The sequence below is a fragment of the Clupea harengus genome, chromosome 5 (genome assembly GCF_900700415.2).
Source record: "Clupea harengus chromosome 5, Ch_v2.0.2, whole genome shotgun sequence".
In the NCBI taxonomy this organism is placed as follows: domain Eukaryota; kingdom Metazoa; phylum Chordata; class Actinopteri; order Clupeiformes; family Clupeidae; genus Clupea; species Clupea harengus.
The window spans coordinates 31,467,516-31,492,341 of record NC_045156.1 but is presented as its reverse complement, the minus strand read 5'-3'; the positions used below and the strand labels follow the sequence as shown (position 1 = coordinate 31,492,341).

At 40.3% G+C, this 24,826-nt stretch overlaps 1 protein-coding gene across 8 annotated transcripts in view; it reads right to left on the bottom strand.

Annotated features, from left to right (window-relative positions):
• usp48 (ubiquitin specific peptidase 48) overlaps nucleotides 1-20,935 on the bottom strand; it is a 45,441-nt gene extending 24,506 nt beyond the window's left edge. The window contains exons 1-13 of one of the 8 annotated variants that reach the window (XM_031568565.2): nucleotides 20,795-20,935; nucleotides 19,925-20,059; nucleotides 19,540-19,660; nucleotides 19,165-19,300; nucleotides 18,108-18,235; nucleotides 11,957-12,081; nucleotides 11,292-11,400; nucleotides 9,613-9,746; nucleotides 8,587-8,669; nucleotides 7,467-7,646; nucleotides 6,716-6,853; nucleotides 5,217-5,366; nucleotides 2,741-2,941 (exon numbers count right to left, since the gene is read on the bottom strand). In XM_031568565.2, coding sequence (XP_031424425.1) covers nucleotides 2,741-2,941; nucleotides 5,217-5,366; nucleotides 6,716-6,853; nucleotides 7,467-7,646; nucleotides 8,587-8,669; nucleotides 9,613-9,746; nucleotides 11,292-11,400; nucleotides 11,957-12,081; nucleotides 18,108-18,235; nucleotides 19,165-19,300; nucleotides 19,540-19,660; nucleotides 19,925-20,058 — 1,639 coding nt within the window. In that variant the 5' untranslated portion in view covers nucleotide 20,059; nucleotides 20,795-20,935. The other 7 variants (XM_031568564.1, XM_031568563.2, XM_031568562.1 and 4 more) reach the window with 7 other exon arrangements.
• Nucleotides 20,936-24,826: the final 3,891 nt, after the last annotated feature.

Sequence of the window (24,826 nt, the reverse complement as noted above, 5' to 3'; positions counted from 1 at the left end):
GACAAAAGTGTTGGTACCCTTCCGTTAAAGAATGAAAACCCACGATGGTCACTGAAATAACTTGAAATTGACCAAAGTAATAATAAATACAATTTTACTGAAAATTAAGTAATAAAAATCAGACATTGCTTTTAAATTGTGGTTTAACAGAAGCATTTTAAAAAACAAACATTGTTCCTGAAACGTGCCAAACGTGCTAAAAAGCAGTTGCTGGATTTTACCTGAGAGAAAATGGTAACACTTAAATTCCTAGTTTTCAAAGCTCAATATATTTAATTGGCCACTCTTAACAATGTTTACTCTCTGTATAATTAGATTTTTTCCGGCCTTTTAGTGACAAAATGCAAATAACGTTAGTTAGTTCGAAAGTGTAACTGTAGCAAGAGTCATAAAACATTTATCAGATTTGTCATTTCATATACATGCGCAAAGTTTGCCCGCAGTAGAGTAAAATTAATAGCCAGCTAGCAGAACTATTCTCAAGTAGGCAAAGCCAGCAGCACCTGCTGTTAGCCGAGGCAGAGAATGAAAAAAGGATTGATGAACCTCTCCTCTTGTCTCAAGAATCTGCTATCGTAAGCGATTGATTTGATAGTTAGAAGAAACCCAACGTTATTTACAAACGGTTGCATTTGCTAAATGGGCTAGAGAGTGTGGGATATTTTAATACGAGTAAGAAGGAATTTGTCAGATAATTCATTTAATTAATTTGAGGGTCAGTCACACATACAAGACGATTTCAAATAAGGGGATTGACCTAAATAAATAATGGGTGGGTCATTAGGTTCAGTTTAAAGCTTTCTGATTGGATGGAGTCAGGGGAGAGGTAAGAGTTTCCATTGGTTAAAGGGTCAGCCAGTCAGGGCTTTACTGGGAGTGTCAGATGAGGTTTAAATCCCAGGACGCGCAATAGTTTGGTCAGAAACTATCCTGGGAACTTTCTCTTATTGTGGTTTAAGATCGGCAATAAATCCGTGCTGGAGAATCCAACATCTGCTGTTCGACTTCTGCTTAAAAGGACTGCGTGTGTAGATATTTCGGACACGACAAGAGCTAGCTTCTATTCAACAAGTGGGCTAACAATAACATACGGTCCGAAAGCTAGCGTTAACGTTAGCAGCTTACCAACAACGTTATGGGGAACGAACATTATGGACTTCTAGCTAACATAAGAGGTCTCTCTCCCTCTGTGCACGAGTTGTTTGTGTGTGTGTGTCTGTTTGCCTCCGTGAGAAGAGTTATCTGAGTTATCTGAGCTACGTAAAGACATGCTCCTACCTCCGTGAGAAGAGTTATCGGAGTTATCTGTTTATTGAGCTACGTAAAGACATGTTCCTACCTCTGTGAGAAGACATGCTCCTACCTCCGTGAGAAGAGTTATCGGAGTTATCTGTTTATTGAGCTACGTAAAGACATGTTCCTACCTCTGTGAGAAGAGAGGCTGCTACTGTGTGCACTACACTGATTTGATTTATTTTGTATTTAAAAATGTTCGTTCTCTATCAGGAAAAGGAGGTGATGTTGTCTGTTGATAAATGCTGCTGTTAAGTTCACTAAAAGTTTCATTTATTTATTTATTCATACAAGTTAATGTCTGTAATGCAGACAAACAATGTTAAATAAATGTTCATTTAAGTTTAGCAATTCTGTGTGTCATTTGTTATTATTATTATTATTATTATTTAATTGTTGTATTTTTGTCATGTATGACAAAAAATGTACAATAGATTGTGTGTCACATGAATAAGATCCAGTGGTTAACAATGGGATTTCTTAAAGAATTATTATAGAATTTAAACCACGACTTATCAATTTTTCTGTAGATGAAAAGGACCAAAGAAATACACAGAATACTTTAACAATAGTCTCCTTATGGTCTTTTGAAGCACCTTACATAATCTATTATGCTTATTACTTTCTTTCTTACTGAAGAAACAACCTACAACTATACTACAACTGATTATTATCAAAGCAACAATACTACAAGACAAGATCCAATCTTTAAATCATTGACCAAAACGTGGTGTGGTTGGACAGCACTGCTCCAGCCAAGTGAATGACTTCCCCCTTTGTCACACTGCTAGCGTTACTGTCACGTGGCATGAAACACAAACCCAGAGCATGGTTACATACATACGCCTGCAGTTTGAGCTGCCAGGTCCTTGGTCCCTGACATTTCTGTGAGATTATTATGCCCTCCTTATAGAAACAGAATGATTTGATTGGCTGATTCCGCTGATGTACCTGATCATCCAAATGAGATGTTCTTAATGGGTCAGGTGTGTGTGTGTGTGTGTGTGTGTGTGTGTGTGTGTGTGTGTGTGTGTTCTTTTCAAGGCCCCTACTGAGAAAGCTCTGAAGGCAAAAAGTCTTCAAGATGAACTACTCCACTATTCCCTTTGTATATGCATCATGTACAGTATATTCCATGTTATGCTTAAATGCATCATGTATATTTGCATCATGTATGCTAGCATGCTTATCCTGATATGTGTATGAATTAAATCTGCCATGTTTTGGATTTTCCTCCCATTGTTCCCTTTTCTCATTGAACGGTCCCCTTGAAAGGTTCGCCTGTTTCATAAAGAAGTCTTATCAGCTAAAACCCGCTGAGAGACTTGCATCTAAAATGAATCCAAATTCCTCCATCTTCTTTTAAAGAATCTATGGAGCCAAAACAACCTACAGGGTTGCAAAAATTCCACTACTTTTTCTCCTGGAGTATTCACAGTTCACTTACGGTCTAGCCGGGGGCCTCCTCCATATCGGCTAAAAAGGAGGCTGGCTGCTTTAAGGGAGATCCGCTTGGCCTCGCCAATCTTATCAGGGTGGAGCTTCCCGTGAGAGCAGAGGAAGTGGCCGTTGTCTATTGCCTTGGTGGTGATGGAGTCATCGAGCCATTTCTTCAACCAGTCCAATGGCACAAACTCATAGGGTTGGCCTGCAAAAGAAAGGGGCACAAATATGGATTAGAATCAGCAACTCACTCAGAAGACCCCCCATATATACTCAAACAAAGGAAAACATGCCAAAGGGTAACCTAGGTTGTATTTCCCTTGCATTACCAACTGTATTTAAATCATAAACACTAAGGTACCTTATCTGCACTGTACAAAGGATTACATATTCCACATTTCATTGTATGCAAATACAATGACAATAAAGGCTTTTCTATTCTATATCAAATGAACAACATTCAGATTTGTTGGAGATTTGATGTACTCTCCTCCACCTCTCAGCATTACACATGAAGAAACACAATTAAAAATCACAAGATTTGGGATAGGAATGTGATATACAAATGTGAAGACTTATTGCAGTACAGTTCTATCTCTATAAAAGCAAAATCATTCATTGTGCATATTTTCATAAGAGCAAGACACGTTTGATGATGCCGAGGTACGATTACAGATGTACACTAAACAGTGGTGGCATTGTGGGAGTTTCACACAGTTTGAATTGTACATTACTGTTGACCTGCATGCGTGTTACTTTCGACCTGATGAGGAGGGGCAAAAGGAACATTACATATGACTTATTGTCACTTGAGATAAGAGAATTGTGGGTAATGTAGTCTATGGTGGGACTACACCTACACTTTCGACCTGATGGAGGAGGACATTTCTGTTTTTCCCACTGTTGCTCAAATTAAAGCTTAATAGTTTTGTCAAGATCTGTAAATGCAACTGTATTTGACAAGAGGGTAGGTGTAGGTTGTTAGGCACAAAATATTGCGTTTGTCTTGTTCGATTTCACTGCAAATTATATTCAATTTGATAAGAAGAGCAAAAACGGCTGGTGGAAACTAAAGATGCTTGCGCACTGGTGCAGAAAAAGGGACGCTTCAGAGAAAGATGTAAAAGTGAGGTCAAAGGAAGGGGACAGTCAGGACGAAGTAAGTGCTGTTGTTGACGGGAGTTTTAACCAGTATGTAGATGCTGCTGTGTAAGCTCGAGCTAGCTGAGACCGAACACTGAGGGAATGGAAGCACCCACAGATGCGGCAGAAATGCCATTTTTCCCTAGCAACACAAATGAACTTCGACCTTCTGGAAAAAGCCAAAAAAATTGCCAACTACTGGAGTTCACTTCTGTTGAAACCAAATGTTCCCATATCATGTGCCGAAAAAAGATATCAAATGATCCCAAGTCCTACCTACATTTGTATGATGACACTTTGAGAGTTTAACTACGATCTGCTTTTTCAAACTTCAACCTCTTCTGGAGTGCTGAAAAACGTTTTAACGTGAGTTCTACCCACAGCAAAGTGTGTATGAAAAACATCCTTACAGCCGCTTAAAGTAACTACACCTACTTGTGGTGGAGCCTACCAGTTGGAACCGTCTGTGGGAATAGGTTATTCTGCTATTGTCAATCTCCTGAGAAATGCTGGACTGCAGGGGATGGGGTTACATGTTGTTTACATGGACAACTTGCATTCAGAGGGCAAACACAGGGGCATGTGCAACAGTGCAGCGAATGCCTCCCCCCAGCTGCAGAGCGTCAAAATGGAGCCCACAGACTGTCCTGTCTTTTCTGTTTTGATTTGAATAGTGGCCTACTGCTTGCTGTGTCTGACCGAGACACAGGGCTTGTCACTGTTTTATCAAGTGAGCATGAAGCTACAATAACTTTAAAATGACTGAGGTCTAAGGGACCCACTGCTTTTAGGACAGTAAGGAAGCCACTTTTTGTGGGAGACTATTCTACATTTATGGGTGAAGTGGACCAAGCAGATCAGCTCTGCACCTATTATGAACATTGGCACCGGAGTGCGAAGTAGTACCACAGTTTCTATCACCATGTGAAGGAAGTGGCCTTAGTAAACGCCTTCATGTTGTACTTAGGGTGTAGTACCTGAGTGTCTGGTGGGGCGACACCACGCAAAAGTGCGCTTGATTGCAAAATCTTCTCCTCTAGGAAGAGGACAAGCGATGGGAGGACCGGAAGGAAACAGATGTCTGATGTCTTTTTTTCTGCAAGACTTGCCCTGACAAAGCTGCCCTGTGCTTCACCACATACATCAAGGTGTACCACACCAAGATGGTCTACAAATAGTAACTGGTGAGTGTCAAAGGGGGGGTAAGTTCTGTCATTAGCATGTCAGTTTTTCTTATAATACTGTATATAGTATGGTTATCACTCCACAGTGCAGTTCCTAGACATGAATGCTGTGTGAGGGGTTGTGTGTTATGGAAATGAAATGTTTTTACCGACCGTCTTCCACGGGCAACAACGTGAAGAGCCCCTTCACCTCCTCGTGCTTGGCCTTGCCCTTGTCGACGCTCTGCTTCCTCATCTCGGCCAGCTCGCTGCACCACTCCTCAAACTTCCTGTTGTCCTTGGCCACCAGTGTCTCAAGGAACTCTTAAGAAAGATAGATAGATAGATAGATAGATAGATAGCTTATACACTTAACTTAACTCACAAACATACATACACAAATCACAGTAGAATCACAGTAGAAAAAAAATACACATAGGGAGAACATGTTCACAGGGAGTGGGGTGTATACAGATATTATACAGATATTACAGTGTGCATTGGTTGTGTCAGTGTTGATGTCCAAGAGGAAAGTAGTGCAAAGAGTGCAGAGAGATAGTGTCCATGTGCTTGTGTGGATAGTGCAAGGATTGAGTACTTGTGCTTGTGTGTGTGTGAGGATAGTGCAAAGTGATATAAATAGTACAGTCTGTGCAATGGGCTAGTATAGCCAGTAAAAAATAGGCCTATCTTAAGGAGCAACACACAAAACAGCAGATAATATATTATGGTCAAAGAATAATAGCGGTAGGTGATGAAAACCACAAAACATGCACACCTCAAAACACTTGAAATTTCATTTATTAATCTGCAAATGTAAAAAAAAAATGTCTTTCTTTCTTTCTTTCTTTCTTTCAGTCTTTCTTAAACCAGTCAATTATTACAATTGTTAAATATTGTAAACAATAGACCTGGACATGGTCTTGAGTATGCTATGAGTAGACAGGTCTCCAGTATGCTATTAGTAGTATGCTATTAGTAGAAAGGTATTGAGTATGCTATTAGTAGTATGCTATTAGTAGAAAGGTCTCCAGTATGCTATGAGTAGAAAGGTTTCAGGCACTGCATTCATATGGACAATTAAGTTTCTATTTATAATCAAATCTTAAGTCAAAATATCAAAATGGCAACTAGAGGGACGGATAATGGCCTCTCTACCATCCAAATCTGTAACTAGTTACTTAGGTGGTCACTGAAAGTGTTAGGTCATAGGCATTCATTATTCATTTTCATTTCAGACATGGTTCTGCGGAATAGTTTTTGTGCACTATAAAATATCTTATTCAGAGTTACCACCCATTATGCTTCTGATTCTGATTAAGAATCACTAACGGCACAAAGAAGTAGGCAGCCAATCCAGGAGTGTGCAAAATGGCTTCCCCTTCAATGTGATGACAGGGGAGGTTTGAAGAATTGACCTTACCTCTACATCCTAGATCATCTCCAGCTCAAACTACATGCATTCATGAACACTTGCAAACATGAAATGATTCATCTACAGCAGTGGTTCCCAAACTTTTTACAGTCCCGTACCCCTTCAGACCTTCAATCTCCAGCTACGTACCCCCCCCCCCCCCCCCCACCACCTGAACCACTTTGCGTACCCCAGTTTGGGAACCGATGATCTACAGTGAACTTCAGCTCCATCCATCCCTGTGTGTGTCCTCTCTTACCTGGTACTACTGCATTGGTGTCGTTCCTGTCGTCCTGCTCCGGTTGCCGTTTGTACACCAGCATGTAGGCGTTTCGAGAGCAATGGTATCCTCTGCTACACTTGGGCTTCCGGCTCTGGGATATTTTGACAGTTTCCGCTGTAATAAAAAAATTGAAGCAAAGCGAATCAATAGAATGGAATGAGTACAAATGAAAAATGTAACCAAACAAGGTGTCTCTACGATGGACCTCATTAAAAGATTCAGCAATTAGCATGTTCTAAGATCTATTATTATTTAGCTGTGGCAGTTAATGTCCACAGCAACTTACATTTTTAGCTGTCTGTTGCTGCCTCTACTGTCTCGTTGTTTTTGTGACAATGACAAATAAAGTACTTTGAACTTTTGAACTAAGATCTTTCCCAAAGGTCAAATCATTGCCATAAAATGATAAATAAATAATAATAATAATAATAATGGATTTTATTTATATAGCACACTTTAAAATACAAAGAAATCTCAAGGTGCTTAACATAGTATAGACAGTCACAACAACAATAATACAAAGTAATAGAAGTGCTAATAAAGTGCAGAAAATAAGATAATATACCAAAAAAAAGATAATAAATTAATTTAAAATAATGAATAAGATTATAATGAGATCGAATAATATGTATTCAAAACAGAGTCATTTTGGACAGAGCAATTAAAACAATGCATTCTAAAAAACAACACAGAAAATAAACTAAAACAAAGAGGTAAATGCATTTACCAATATCCTCCTCAAGTCCCAGCTGGAGTTTCTTTCCCTCCATTTTCTCAATCTCCTCGTCGTTGAACTTGTACCAGTCGTTGGAGAGCGCGTCTCGCACGTGAGCGATGTAGTGTCCTGAATACGCACTGATGCCTCGATGGATAAGTACAGCACTCAGCTCAAAAACACACTTCTCCTCTAGGATCAAAACAGACTGAAATTTGCTACAGCCTGAAGTTCAAGCTTCAATATACAAACACAAACTCTAATAAAAGCCACAAGAAGTGATAATCAGGATCCAAACAGAATTGTGCAAGACAACAGCATTCAATTTGTAGATTGAGCAGTTATGGTGTTCGTGATAAGAGCAACCTTTAGACGACATTTCAAAAAAAGTCTGTATGAACATAAACATGTATACCAAATTCAAGGTAAATCCCAATGGTAAATACTGGCCACTGACCACATGTAAGCAAATGTGCCCTGGTGAAAGCACACCAAATGAACACGAGTTCATATTAACACACGCTGGCAGCTGCCAACTGTGAAGATAGCAAGGATAATTCATAACTAGGTCAGCCGGAGATAACCTAGCATGTTTTATTAGACCTCTCATGGAGGGTCGAGCAGTTATTGTTATGGAAGACTGAGTGCATTTTGACCTGATACATTAATGGGATTCATATGAGAAAAAGGGAGTGAAACCCATTCTACCTGGCAGAGATACTGAGAGTGCATGTTACTAATTTCCTGGTGGGGAAAAAAAAAAAAAAAAGCATTTCCATGTATAGACACGGATGCACCCTAGTGTTAACCGCAGGGCTGCGGAAAGTTTAAAAAATTGATGTATAAACCACAGTTAATAGTCAGGAAATTACAGTAACACTTATATGGATTAAAAAAAGAACAAGGATTAGAGATTTATATTAGGTTTGGCGCCTGATCACCTGTTCTACAATTTTATTTTATTTTTTAAAGTGAATTAGTGAATTAGAAGAATAAGGACAGAAAGATGCAGGTATTCTGCTGGGACCCTTAATATGCTATAGTGAAGCTCTGACATCAACACAAACATTCAAATTCAAGCAAAGTAGCACAATTCTGAGGGAGAAAATTTGGACATTTAAGGGGAACATACCTTTTCTTTCCATGAAAGGCCCCATATCCAGGATCTCTGGGAAATTAATGAAGGTGTTTAGCTTCTTTTTGTGGCCCGTTTTCCTGTGGAGGAATCAAACAGAGGGACAACCAGAGCATCAGTTAGCCAGTGTGTATACTGTACTTTACCAATACAATCTGTTAAAGCCACCCAGTGCAACAATTTGAGGTACTTTTTTTTACAGGCAGCTACTTTTGGTATCACCTTCAAATTTAGTTTCATGGTATATGGTCCTATGAAGGACAGATAAACACACCTGCCGTACCCACTAGCCATTCAGGCTATGCACTATGTAGTTCTGTGGTCTAGCACAGAACACCCTATGTGGAAAAAAAAGTCTTCACAGCACATCATCACCAATTGTGTTGCCAAACAACACCCGTTAGCATGTTGGCAAGCTTTTATCAGTGCCAACTCAGCTGTTGGTGGTGTTTGCAAGGTTTTTGCATGTTTCCTAGGTAGATAGCTTGCTTAGTTTTAGACCATAACTCCATAATACTGCTTTAATGTCTGACATATTAAACATCAAGTCAGTCACAATGACAGTAGATATATATATATATATATATATATAATATCAATATATTGTAGATTGACTGAATTATTGATTGATAGCTTATTTATACAAAAACAGCCAAGTATATAAGACTAAAAAGGTATACAAATAGGCCATACAGTGGTTTCTAGGCTGCCAACTTAGCTATGTAACAAGGCAGCTAGCTAACTACTGGTTAACTACCTAAACAGTATGATTTAAGTTGTAACTAATAAAATAATGAAGCATTTAAAGGCGAGTCATAGCATAGCAGTAGCATCGATGTCTTTACAACACCCTAACAACCCACTACGAGTCCGGCATTCTACTACATTTTTGTCCCAATCATTTTCCTTCATGACCCTTACTCTCAATCAAGGCTAGAAAAAGCCCTAAAATTCAACTTTGAGAATGTCCTTTTCATTGCTATGCATCAGCACAGTGGGCCTAGCGTTGGAAGCAGAGCTTACCTGTCGAAGACAAAGCGCATGAGCTGCAGGTTAAGGGTTCGAGGGAGACTCTGTAATTTGATGTGACGTGTGGCATTCTGTTTAGTCTGGCAGCTCTCACAGTGGTAGCGGTTGTCCCCATCCAGCTTTTCCTCCTAGGAAAGACCAGAACACACATCATCATCAGAGGCAAGACCAGAACACACATCATCATCAGAGGCAAGGGCCTACACAAGCTCTGAGGCAAGGGCCTACACAACCTCTGAGATAAAGACCAGAACACACACATCAGAGGCAAGGGCCTACACAAGCTCTGAGATACTCAAACTAGACAGAGAGGGGAAGGATTTGAGTTTTTTTTACTTGACATTATCTGACCCTCATATCACAGTCAGATGTATCAAGAGTGTATGCCATGAAATAAGAGGACACAACAGGCAGCTTCGGTCTTATAGGACACTGCCAATAGAAGAAATAGTCTTTGGAAGAAAAGACTCGATTTTGGAACTTTTTCATTTATGTGCGCACTTAATTGAATCTACTGTTCAACTGGTCCTCCTCTTGACGTTGACTGATTTGGGATCATGCGGTTGCTGTATTTATACCCACGCTCTCCCTTTCCACCCGTTTGCTTTTGTTATTAATCCAGTTCACAAATAAATGTACCTCATGTTCTCTTTCATTTCTTTTTGAAGTTAATTTGCTGCGTACGTTTGACAATTTGTTTCATCTGAAGACGGGGTGGGCTACTTTTCTTCATATTTATTAGCATATTGAAATGGGTGTGTAATTACAGGAGAAGAGATGGTGGGTGTGTGCATGTGATTTCTTCTGATTGGGATGTCCAATAAAAGGGGTGTGGAATCGTGTGCGTTTTCCTTAGCTTGCCTGACTACACACTGACTGTAGTGGCCCCTACTGATGGAGAACCTTTCCAAGCTATTTACTAATGGTTGCTACAGTTACCATTCAAAGTTTCCACAGAACTGTTATAGAAAGGTGTTTAAACCTTCTTTACGGGACAAAGTATTTCTTGTCTCTGGGGTACGAGACATCGTTTGCATCCCACTTCTGGTTCCTCCAGTGCTTCCACTGTTTTTTCTGGTTACTGGTTATGTTAGCTTCATTTCTCTATTTTTGCATTTTTACTTTTTGTATTTATCTACAATTTAATGACTTCAGCTTTTGCACTGCCTCCGCTGTTACATAGCGCTTTCATTTTGACAGCTCTGTTGTGGTGTTGGGGGCTACACAATCATTCTACTGCTGAGTTATATCTAGAATTGAAGTCAACAAGTGTCTACCGATACTATGGATACGGAAAACAAAAACAGATTAGCTGGCTAACAAGTCGAAGTTTTAAAAAGAATGATTGTCAGAAAGAAGTCAGTAAGATATCTAGCTAGCTGGTACATACATCCTTAGTTCAGATAAACGGCTAAACAATAATGAGCAGGTGATGGAAATGTATGGAAGTTTTTACAAGTTAAAAGACAAATGAATCATTCATAGAAGACAAGTGTTTCAAAAAGCAGCAAAAGAGGGACCCACAACAATAATAGGAACATGTAGAAACACTATGGAGGCCTTTGAACTACACCTCTGCCTGCAAGGCCGTATGAAGTGTGACAGTTCAAAGAAAATCAACTCCTAAACATTCTCCCAGAACTACATCCCTTTCTGCAGTTAAAAAGATGTACCTTTAGGAACTCTGTGAGACACTCCATGAGATTTTTGTGTCCTTGGATGTTAAGCTCCAATTCGTAGAATCGGGAGGGTAGGGAGGAAGACCGACCGCACTGGTCACACCTGTGTGCCGAAAGGGAAAACATCTTTTTAAAAAGTCCAAAAAAGCTTCAGACATTTGTGAAAGACCACACACAAGTTCATTTTGGAAACGAAAAAGTGGCAAAGTGAAAAATTGCCTTTTAATAGAACAGGCAACACATCAAGGGCTGACCAGCCGTGAAAATTCAAGATGTTAAACACTGTAGAAGGAGGCACAAGGCTGTTGGTTAAGGAAACCTGTGCAATTTACATTTTACATTTACATTTAGCAGACACTTTTATCCAAAGCGACTTACATATGTGCGACTTACAATGTATACACATTTTACATTTACACTGATGGCACACTGCACATCAGGAGCAATTAGGGGTTCAGTGTCTTGCTCAAGGACGCTTCGACAGGGAATCGAACTAGCAACCTTCTGATTACTAGACGACTTATTAACCTCCTGTACCACTGTCGCCCTTGTGCAATCAACATTCCTTCTCAATTAAATACACAGTTCGTCACATGCGTCACAAACAGTTCCTCCATTCATTGTTGCAGGCACACCAAAGAAAAGTGTTTATGCCTTACACAGTGACGTAGGAAATCATTCCACAGAACTGCTCCTGAATGACATTTTGGAGGTTTGGGTTCTTCTGCTTTAGGAGGAATTCTTCCAGGAGGGAGAGGAAGAGCTTGGAGAACTCTTGTGCATCCTAAATGTGAAAAAAAAAGAGGGGCAGAGAGATGAGAAATGGGACTACATTCCCAAATACTGTGAATCATGAAATTCAAGTGGCTTCGTCATCTGTAGAAAACACACACACTATATACTGTATACACTTCACAGTACCACAACAACACTGTAGAAATGCAGCGCACCTTCAAGTCAACACATTAAAAGCGACAGTTTGCGGTTTTTCTACGGCTTTTGGCATTTTTTGGGTGATGAGTTTTTGTCATCTTCAAATTCATTTTGATTGGTAGTGGCGATAGAAAGTTTGTGAACTCCCTAGAGATTTCCGAAAATGTGCATAAATACTACCAAAGACGTGATCATATTTTGCAGGTGCATGAAAGGAAGGGGTGTCATTTTATTGGCTGTTGAGCTTTCGCAAAAACCAAATTGCGGACTGCATCTTTAATTGCTTCTAGAACCCAGGGAAATACCGGAAGTACCAGGGAAGTAGCAGTGGCGTCTCCCTACAAATATGGCGTGTGTGTGAATGCAAGCTGTATGTGAATATAAGTGTACAATATTCTGCTTTTACCTTTATTTGCTATGTAACATTACTTTTGACAGTGATGTTTAGGAAATGGGGGAAGAACTTGTGCTTTTCTCAACTGCTCCTCCAACAGTATTGGCAAACTTCAACATAGCCTTTGCATATATCCACATCCCAATATTTCTCTCAGGATTTTTTTTAACCCTGCAGAGTCTGAGGCCAATATGCCAATACAGCCCTAACTCAGCAACCAATGATCTGAGAGTAGTAAGAATGTTATTATTATTATATATTAAGTTTGAATCAACTGTAAACAACTTCCCAAACCTATTTTCAGCTGCTGAAAAAAACACATTATAAGCATAAGCATTATAATATTTTGAGCTCTGAGGTGACACGTAGGTGATCAGTGCATTCTGACTTCCAGGTGTGTTGACCTCCCTCCTCCTCCCCACTGTAAAAGGGAATGGCCCATCAGTCTGTACTATCAATGTGGCCCTCTCAGCAGTTTTTACTCCAAGAAGCTCCATGGACCAGCTTCATTGCGGATTTAAAAGACTGCAATGAAACCTTAGATCTGCACATTCAGCCTCTCGACTCTTGCTTGTGGACTTGTAAGATTGTCGTTAGTTTTTTCCGCAATAAGAGCCAAATGGTTCTCACCCCATAAACAGATCTCCACCTTTTCTCCAGTCTACAGCAAAGCAACAGGATGACTGACAACCGAACAGGGACAGATCTTTAAAGGGGGGTGGCAGACGCTAGAGGAAACCCTGGTCAACTGATGCCAACCACCGTGCACTGGCTGGAGAAAAGGGCAGAGGGTTTCTCTTCCACTAGTCAAGAGGGCCCATCTGGAAGGGAGAAAACCAACCCTGGGAATCCTAACAATCGGCAGGCAGAGTTCTGATTCTTAGGCCAGAGGGTCATGAAGTCAGCTCATCAGAGAAGCTCTTTCCAACTCCTCTGTTCCTGCTCCTCCCCAATGTCACTGCTTATGGCCCATCTGTCAAAGACCATGGCTTGTCAATATGGCTGGCGTTCTTTACAGGAACCTAATTATTTAATACCTAATTAAAAGGTATAATAATTATCATTAGTTCAGATTATAATCTGGTGGTCTTTCAAAGCAGCAACTTAATTTGGACATTATGGGAAAAGTAACATTTTAGATCTGTAATAACATTTATTGAATAGACAATGCAGTGTGCATCATAACAATAACAGATATGTGCAAATTGTGCGCACCCTAGTGCAGTGGTTCCCAAACTTTTTACAGTCCCGTACCCCTTCAGACCTTCAATCTCCAGCTACCCCCTGAACCACTTCGCGTACCCCTGGGAGTTTGGGAACCGAGGGAATAGACAATGCAGTGTGCATCATAACAATAACAGATATGTGCAAATTGTGGGCACCCTAGTGGAATAATGAAATCAGGAGAGCCTCCCTTTGCTGAAGTAACAGCCTGTAGATGCTTTTTACGCTTGGCTCACACTATTGCGTTGAAATGCGTTGAATTATAATCAAGTCATGAGGCCAGTGAAGATTCCGCACCTCTATCCAAGCCCTTAGAGAAATACCTCAAGTGACCAAGGCAGTTTGCCACAACAGTTAAGTCAGGATTTCTAACAGTAACTAGGGGGGGGCGGGGCTTAGCGATAGGTAAATTGCAACTTCACAGCACGGTCGTGCTTGACACTACATTATTCTAATATAATGCAATCAAAAACTGTCACATTCTTCTGATTGGCAACCAGACATGAAACTAAAGAGAGAAATGTTTAGCCACAGAAAAAGACATTATAGCTTTTAAACGCACACTTTTCAAAGCATTCTGCAGAAATGCCTTGTTCACTGTTGCTATAGGTCATTTTGAAACCATACTTTTCTAGATAACCTATGTTGCAAGTTATAGCCTACAACTAGACTACACAGTAAAGACGCATCGCTTTTTTGGCTGGTGACCGGAATCAGCCAGTTTTCAGCTTGATTGGCCAAGACCATTGACTGGTTGATCAGTCTCAGAGAGAGAGAGAGATAAACTTGTATTAATCCCGTTTGGGAAATTCAGGTGTATAGAGATAAACTTGTTTAATCCCGTTTGGGAAATTCAGGTGTATAGAGATAAACTTGTATTAATCCCGTTAGGGAAATTCAGGTGTATATAGATATAGTCTCAGAGGAGCAGAGACATCAGGGTCACAGCCACGCACACACAATGGTTTTTGATGGTTCGTTTTTATTATAATTTATTTATGCGCAAAATCACACAATCTGAGCCATAGTACCACTAATCTGAGCGATAGTGGCCGTCCTCCTAAAATGACATCACAGACAGTGCGCTACTTGCACAGTCTATCTCTGACAAAACAGACAGCCAGGTGTTTCAGACTTGGCACAGGGGGTTATCAACGGACGTTGTTATTTCTGTGACGGCTGGCTCAGACAATGCAAAAGGACACTGCAACCTCGACGGACTGCGTCCAAGAAAAAAAAAACCTTGGGTGTTTCGTCCATACCATAAATCCCGACAGCACAGAAGGTTTACAGCATCAGTGCCCGTTACAAAGCAGTGTGCCAGACTTTGAGCTGTCGTCATGGTGTAGCTGAAGAGGTCCACCATATTCAAAATGTTTATTCGTGTTTCCGATCTGCCAGAAAAACATGATTCTGGATGTCAGAACACAACTCCCTTTCCCTCTGATGGTGGGGAGGTTTTTGGAGCAGTATCACTTGACCATTGACTCAGCAAGCAAGCCAATAGAAAAAAGACGGGTGATGACAAGATCAGTTGTTAAATAACAATAGAATAGTTGATATTTTATTCTTCTATCTTCTTTTTTTCCCCCTCCAGACTGGAATGAAATCACAGATGACAACTTCCAGAAAGCAGAACAGTTTGTTAACATCATGAAGCTGTTGTACACCTCAAGCCTCTGTGTATGCAGTGAGTAGTCCCTTACATTTACATTTACATTACATTTAGTCATTTAGCAGACGCTTTTGTCCAAAGCGACGTACAAGGTCAAGTTAAGAGCAATAAAAAAAACATGGTGTAACAATAAATGCTACTTTACATAAGAATTAGAAAAACGACCTAGAAAAAAAAAAAGAAGTGCAAGTTAACTGCTGAAGTGCAAGTTAAGCGCTAGTCAAGGTGCCAGTTAGGAAGGGAGGTGCTCTCTGAAGAGTTGGGTCTTCAAAAGCTTCTTGAAAGTAGAGAGGGACGCCCCTGCTCTGGTAGTACTAGGCAGTTCGTTCCACCAACGTGGAACTACGTGGAACTACTACCCTTACATGCAGGCAAATTCTCCCCATCCTGACTAAGCTGGAGGGGCATTTCAAGGTGGCTGAAGAGGACACTGCATTTACCAGTGCTATGAAAGAGACGGTCAGGGAAGATCTGGAAAAATTATACCAGTGATTTCCCACTTCCATTCAGAGCCTATGCTTACAAAGAAAGAGGGCGAACAACATAATGTTCACTGTTGGACACTAAATGGCTGTCATGTCATTACAGGAGGAAGACATTCAGAACTTCCTCCAGGAGGCCACTTTGAGCGACCCTCACTTTAAAAGGGAGACTTGGATGTGCTGTTGTGTGGATACCTGGGATAGGCTGGAGAAACCAGCAGTTGGCAGTGCAACAAAACAGCTTTTTTTATGCTCATCCTTGTTTCCCATGTGTGCCATGTTACAACTTCTATGATGAAGTGTGAGAATGTGCAAGATTTTGTCTACAGCTTCCAATAGAGCCTTAAGGCCACTGAGGATGAAAGTAGAAACATGCAAGTTCATAATCATGGAACATCTCAAATGAATGCATTTTAAAGCACGTTTATCTAAAACACTACTTTTTGTGGTCATTTACGGCCTCCGTGTCACAAGAAGCACGCCAAGAAGTCCGCCCTAGAGGAACTGTTTGAGGATGTGGACTGAGAGCTTCTTCAGGCAACAACCCTCTCCATCTCTAAAGGTGTCAAGAAAGAGTGAGAAGTACAGATGCCTGCCTCCCTTCAATCCCATCAGGACAAGACCCTGTAGCCTGGTGGTGGTGGTAGAAGAGGGACAGCCTCCCCATATTTTTTTATCTTATTTAATTTAATATTCCCCACCCTGGAAACTGCCCTTCTTGTATTTTAAACTGTTGTTACTTGTTATATGTTATATGTTATTTCTGGTATATGTTATTTTGGTATATGTTATTTGTGTTACCTGTTGTATGCCGTCTACTGCGTAGATGTTGGCTGCCAAGTCATAAGAATTTCGCTGCGCTGAAGAAATTTGGTGTATGCGATAATAAACACTTTGACTTTGACTTGACTATTGTCTGCACTTTCAAACACACACCTGTGTTGTACAGGCCTCATCGGCCTCAGTCCATCTGATAGAGTGCTCTCCTGTGCAGGACATGCAATTAGTCACGAGAGGTGCCATCATTTGCCAGAGAAAGCGAATAAGATAATATTTCTGTAAAATAATTTTTGACGCTGAAGTTTGTTACCACACAAATGTATTTGGCTGTTACTACTGTAACTGTTATTTTGTGTTAAATTATTGCAGTTGGGTGAGGTTTTATTTATCCTGCGGATTGTTATGTAAATGTGTTACTTTTTTAGAATGAATTTACATTTGTATATATATATGTAATGTGTTAAGTCAGTTAATGTATTATTCAATTTAAAAGTTCAAAATAAAAAAGCCGTTCTTAAATGTCGTCTGCCTCCCTTTTGTGCTTTTCTTTTCTTAAGTATCAGTTCAGGCACTGGCACCATTTGAAAAGTTTCATTTGAACACCGGCATTGGAAAATAAACAAAAACAATCCCCAGCCCTCACTTCACTCCACATGGGAAAGGCTTTGGAGGGTGGAGCTCTGACTGTCGCTTCGCAGAGAATGAACTGTGATTGGACCTCAGGCTGTAGCTTCACAGAGAATGAACTGTGATTGGATCAAATCCCATTTTCTCTCCAGGCTGAATGAACTGTGATTGGACCTCAGGCTGTAGCTTCACAGAGAATGAACTGTGATTGGATCAAATCCCATTTTCTCTCCAGGCTGTCTAGCGGAAGTAGACAGCAGCTGTATTTTATGACTCGCATTAATCAATAAAATATACAATAAGATTTAGTTCTATTTTTGATTAATTTGTTTTGGTTAGTCAGAAATGTCCAGTTTAAGAATACACTTATGTTTCTATGACCATTATTACAGGACATTTAGACTGGCAAATATTTAATTGAAAAAAAACAAAAAACATACTACATGCAACTATTTGCATTTTCCTTTAGCTGAACATAAATAATGCATTTGACTGACTTCGGAAGCACAGTTTAAAATTGATTCTATTTTTTTTAAATATCAGAGTATATAACAAACGGCTGAATTTGGCTCCTGATTCCGGAGGATACAGAAACAATGAATGCGGTATATTAAAACACAGAAGAACAACTCAGAGGAGAAGAGAAGAGAAGAGAAGAGGACAGAGTTGACAAGAATATGATGCTGCTGCAGTACCTGCTGTTGTCCCGTGTTAAGTCCTAAAGCTTTCACAAGGCCAGACGGGTCGATGGATCTTCTGCTGCTGTTCTGCAGCAATGCAAACAGGTACTGAAGATGTTCACATATTGTCTGCGGCTCTTTTTCTGCAGTGGGTGGGTATTGTAGATATTCTGTGAAACTCATTGAATAGCCCCGATTGGCAATTCTAACCATTAAAACAGACTTTATATACACATGCTTTATACACACATGCATAGAGATGTAGTGGTTATGTCACACACAAAAAATATAGAGTTTGAACCTCAAATAGAGTTTGAACCCAGGAAAGACTGTCTGATCGGTTACCTTCCAAAAGAGCCCAATACATAGGCTATTCTTTAAATATTACGCCCATTTACAAATTTATGACATTAACTTATATTCTAAAAAACTACAAAAATAAATATGCGGTTTATACAACCTTCCTGGCATGCTTTTCAAGCTAACCCTGACGGCAAATCAAGTTCCTGTCCTCCAGTATCCAGATATATCCTAGGCTATAAAACTATTTCATCAACCACCCAATGTAATTCTTACAACAGGACAATCATTTGTAGAGGCTAAATGAGCCACAGCTGAATACACAGATTCCTTCTTTGAGGATCTCTAGGAAGGTGGTAGAATGACATGCCGTTGTATATCAGACGTTTATTTTCACATTCTGTATCGTCTATCATTTTGACGATACAAATCTTGCCATCTAGTTAGTGTTTCAAATCCAGGTGACAGACTGGTGTTTTAACTGAACTTTCTCCTGCCAATACGGCCCAGACATGGCTTGTGACATCAACCGTTCCATCTCTATGGATGTATTCTATATTGGTAGAGTAAAGCGAAATTTATGCTACTCCGATTTCACGGAGTCGGACATAGGGAACGCCTCTCCGACTTTAACCGCTCCGAGCACCTCGGAGAGGCTGTCGTGCACCTACTAATTTTTCTAACTTCCCGTACAAGATTCCCGTACGAGGTTTGCTCGGAGAGGGCTCGGAGTAGCATAAATTAAGCATAATAGACAGTAAATATGGCTAACCTGAGTCTGCGCTCTCAACCCAGGCGTTCTGGCAGAGATACAACGTTTGACGGAGCTCCAGGTTGTGGAACCAAACCTGGAGGAAGGTGTTGACGTAGCAGGTGGCCCCCAGGTTTGTTAAACCGACAAATGTATTCTGAAAAGGGACACAACTACATATTACTATAAAACATAATGTCCAAATCAACACTTTTTTTTAACTACACTTCAACTCTCAACAAACGATAATATATTTCATATATTTACAATAACATACATGAACAGTTGTCATAACTGTTGAAACACATGATAATGGGTTTTGAGATACATCATAAGCGGCCATAATCACAAAAAATAGCTCGAAGGGTTTCAAAAGATTGTAAACACAGTCAATACCTTGTCTCTTCGTTCTGAGCTGGGATCATCAATGTTATGGAAAGTGTTCTCGTCGATATCCCCCAACCAGAGATGTTCTCCAATTCCAATTAAGCAATTTGGGTTCCCCTTACAATTCCTCCTACACAAAATGAGAAGACAGTCTACTCACCTTGCATTTCACAACCCCGTTACCAAAACATCCCATTCCATTGAATTACATTATTAATTCATACCAAAACGGGTCATGAAATTCACAAAACAAAGATTAACCGCATGGTCTAACTTAAAACGTAACTCTGAAGAAGAAATTACGTTAGCCTAGCAGTTAACGATAAGTTAACTTTCACTATGCAAAATATCAAATATGTCCGTGGTACGTGCAGGCATTTGCCAACATATTTACCTGCATGTTCCTCTTTGGCACGCAGACAGAGCGATTCGATAAGCTAATTCGATATGTTCGTTTTTAATATCTTCTGGTTTCACCGTCTCAACCCAGCGCCAAGCAGCTTTCTCTAGCTGTAACCGAGGCGCCATCCTGCACTTAGAGGAAGAAAGCCCAGACTGGTTAGAGGGAGAGGTCGCGGATACACGCGGCCTTCACGGTATTCACGCTACCGATAGCTAGCTAGCCAGCTAAGTTATACTGGTCAGACCATCATACATGACACGCTAAAGCGAAGATCCACTCTTCAGAAGTAGCGTCTGCAAAACGTACGCGGTATTTTGGTAACGTTATCTCACTGGCTGGGATGCTAACTTTGTAGCTGCAGTGTTAGCATTTATAGCTAACTAGCTTAGCACTAGTTTATTGTTAGCTTTAAACAGCGCTAACGTTAGCCAGAGATTTTCTATCTATGTTCCCTAACTTAGCTTAATTGCAAATAAGCCTTCAAACAGGATCTATGTAATTAAACAGTTAGATCGAACCTTGCGATTCACCTTAACGTTGCATTTCCGATACTACCATTAGATGTAATGCACTTGTGATGACATTTCATCCCAGTTCGTATTTAGCGCCCTTGCGTCAGTTGTGATATGAATATTTTTCCTCCCTTGGTCCAGTTCAAACTTCTGCAGTTGCGCGTGACGCAAAACTTCTCTTGGTGTTTCGCGTGTTTGCATAAGAAATAGGTAAACGTACCTCAACGTGCATTACCAATAGAAAAATGTATGCAATTTTCTGTCAGAGGCCCTAAATAAGTTACTCACTTTGAAAACAAGACCAGTACATGGCTACCTGCAAATATCAGTCATTTAGAGAAATACGAACCCAAAGTCACTCCTTGAGCATGAAAAGTGCAATTGCACGTATGAGTACGGATTTTATGGGATGACTACAATTCCAATAACAATTTACAGAAACTGACATTTTCCCTCGTATTCACGCAATTAGAGTGCTAAACCTTGGGAGAACTGACCATAGGGAAAGGTGAGCAAATGACAGACTAACGGTTAGTCACTGGCCAATCACTATAGTATGGTGTACCCTGTTTCGCTCACCCTATTCTCGCTGATTTGGCGAAAACCCGTTCATTTTTTCATAGCGATTTTTTTCTTTTGAATTAGGAAGTGTGGAAATGCTAGAACTTTGTTCTAAATGTCCACTCATCCACTATATAATCTTCTATATAGTCAAACCCTTTGCAGTGCTGTAAATAGTATTCACTATAAAGTGCACTATTCCTCCGCCAGCCGCAAATCGTAATAATTAAAAAAAAAAATACATTACACTGAGCCCGTATTTCTCCAGTATACAACAATTAATTGCAAGGTGAACGAATTATTAAGCACACGTCTCATAGACGTCTGAGAAAGGTGTAACATCTTAAACACATCGCGTTCCATTTGGAACGTCTTGTTTTGGTCTTAAAGACGTCGGCGTTGCTTCGCTGTCTGGGGCATGTTGAGCTCTGCGTCGATCGTCATATCTCCAATTCATTGCGTTCCATTTGAAACGTCTTATTTCAGTTGTTTTAACGTCGTCTGACCGATCGGTTGATGATCGAGATCAACTTTGATTTTGCACATGACCCGTTGAACCTTAACACCACCCAATAAATGATCAACCTTGTTACACTTTTCTCTAATAGGCTACTGACCTGTTGGAAACATAGTATAGCTGTTGCGAGTTCGTACTATCCAGCACACCCCACACCAGATTGAAGATGAAAGAAGAAATTGATCCCAGTTTGCATGCATCAGTGAAAATTGGTATTGTACAATTCTGAATGAATGTAAGCACAGTGCATGTAATGCTTACACAGGCCAGAGCAAACCAGAAAGAACAAACCACTATTCAAAGATAATAAAGTTGGTCACACATACAACCATATGAATTGATTGGGTCAAAAAAAAGTAGCCTAACTTTGTACATCAGTGGTTAGGCTACTTACATATAATGTCTTGTTTAAGTGTTCTTAAATGTGCATTGCAACTGGCTTTTTCTTAAAATCTTGAATTACAGGAGAATAAAAGCAGACTAATCAACCATTGTTTATTCAGGGAAAATTGACTGAGCATTAAACTCTTACAGCAATGTCCTGAGTTCACACAATAACAATAAGATGACGAAAGTCGATTAAATACAAATAAATATGTCTGGAAAAATATGGTCTACTAAGAGGGATATACAATAACAATGACAACAATAAAATGTAGGGGGGAAGACCAGCCAAACCAGAAGACCAGCCAACCAAAAATAAGATGGCGGTCCAAACTCCGTAGATGGTCGTATTTGTATATAAAAGTTGTTTGTTTTACTTTTTAATTGCTTAGATTTTTTTTTTTAAGTTACTGAGGAATAGACACTGCAATGTAAAAACCCAGTTATTGTAACTGAAAAATACGTCTGAGGGGATTTGCGAAGTGTCTGAGCCAGCTATCTAATGTTAGCACGCTACTACCAACAAGGTAAACACAGGGCTGCGGTCTCCGTCATTTCGACGGATAGTTACAAAATTTGGGAGGTGCACATCAGGCCACGGAGAGGTGCTTGGAGAAGGTTTGCAACGACGCAGAGGGCTCTGCGTGTCTGCGTGTCTGCTGAAACGGACGACCATAGATCAGGCTTAAGAGATAGGGGTCTAACTGGTCTGCATCCAAAGAGCTTTTCATGCACTTGCATGGAGAACTTCATAATGGTTAAATGATGTGAATGAGAAGGAAGAAACCTCTGTTGGAGATAAGACCCCCCTTCCTCAGAAATAGTATTGACATTATCTTGAGGCTCCAGTGTCTCATCCACACCACTGAGTGGATTAAACAGAGAGCATGATTTCATAAAATAATTAAAAGCTTTGAAAAAACATTTTTTTTTATCATTCACAACTTTAGAGTCCAGTGTAACCTGATGAGAGAGGGTAGATTATATGACAAATAACATGAGCATAGCCCCTTCAAATAGTTAGATAGCTTATTGTGACATAGGAAAAACAGTACACGAAAGCATGAAAACTGTTGTGTCCGGGTGGGGGCACGCATTAAATAAGAAAGAAGCGTTGGAGAGGCTGATAACGTAACTGATATTTATTACTAGTACGAACAGGTAGCCCTGGCTCATCAGGAGCGCAGAGTGGAGTGCAGGCAGAGTCCATGTACAAGAGAGCGAAAGAGGGGAGCGCATCCCCTTTATAGTGGCAATATGCATACACAACAAAAACTATACAAAGAAGATGTACCATATCAAGATGATATATAAGATGTACCATTTCACCATAGCACTAAGAACTATGTTTGATAGCAAACAGACTATATCCATGTGGCAGTACTGCAATAAAACATAAAGTGACCCTCAATACACAGTCTTCCCATAGTTCAGTACTCAGTACCTATCGGGACAACTCTTCGAAAAAACCACAACCCTCTGATTCTGTTTCTGTGTCAGACAAGTTATTCTCACAGTCCCAAACACACCATGGAGAAAACCCTCTAAATCAAAGCCATCCTGTAGTTGACCAATTTCATTTACAAAGTCCTCCAGAAACTCTCCAGGTGTCATGGAATGTCGGACGACACCGGGAATGCTGGTGTGTGGGATCAGGTGAATGAATGAAGTGCAATCAGGGGATTGTGAACATAGACGTATATACATATCTACTGTATATATGTCTATGATTGTGAACATAAATGATAGGTGAAAATTCACCCTAGTTACCTCAGGACTCCGGAGCCGCATATAAGTATATTTATTAGACAAACAACAATTGCAATCGGGCTCACTCCCAGCACAAGGCTGAAAGTGAAGCAATGATAAACACATCGCACAAGGTTCATATAGACAGAAGTTTAGCGTTCAGCACAGATAACCACGTGGTGGATTTCTGACGTCCGAGGCAAGGATGGAAGTTTTGCCGGAAGAAGCACAGTTCGACCCTTCTTATCACCTCTGGTCTAAACATGCTCTTGTACGTATGCAGACTAAGTGGCACCTAATATTCTAAGTTACACACATGCAGAAACACAGAAAAGCCATGTTCCTGCTTACATAAGTACATGATTCATATAAGGTAATTAATAATACAAGGCACTTGATTATTATATTCTTAAGTTATTAACAGTGTTTGGAAATTATCTCCATCAGTCCCTCCTTTTATCCGTTTCAATGGATAATTCAAAATCACAATCAAAATCACAAATCATCTTTCTTAATTCGCCAATTATCAATTTCAATGGATAAACTCAAAATCATCACTCTGAGCTTCATCACACATTTGTATACTTTGCATTTGTAGGCCAACATAGTGGGTGTCAACTGCGTGTGTGTCATTGGCTCGCCTAGGCTTCAGATAACATTCAAACAAGGTTTCTTTGCTGTGTCCTTGAAGGCCCTGTTCCCCATCAGGCATCCTGCAGATCACATCGGCTGTTGAATATTACTGGACAGGAAAATGTAAACAGTCTCTTTGTGGAAAGCGTGTTTGGGCAGTCTGGTTCCCCCACCATGGATGATATTTAGCCAGGCCCCATCGCGGATATTTGACCAAGACCGGTGCGTGTTGTGATCAATATGTTAACAGTACCAAAATGTAGAGCAGTTATGTGCAGTTATTATCAAAAGTTCCACACATTGTTTAATTTTTCCCTTGTAACTCCCCATGACTTCACAGCGTGGGATCGCTCCTCCCTCCCAGTATCCAATAGGCTCTTCTTCCCCACTGGACAGTGTTGTTTTCTTCACCAACGTTTGAGACGAGGGGTCTCTAAAAACACCCCCCCTGTGTAGGTTGGACTTCCTGTCACAGTGGCCCGGCCTTGGAAAACTGTAGAGGAAGACAGCTCCTATCCTCTGTCTCTTTCTAAGGAA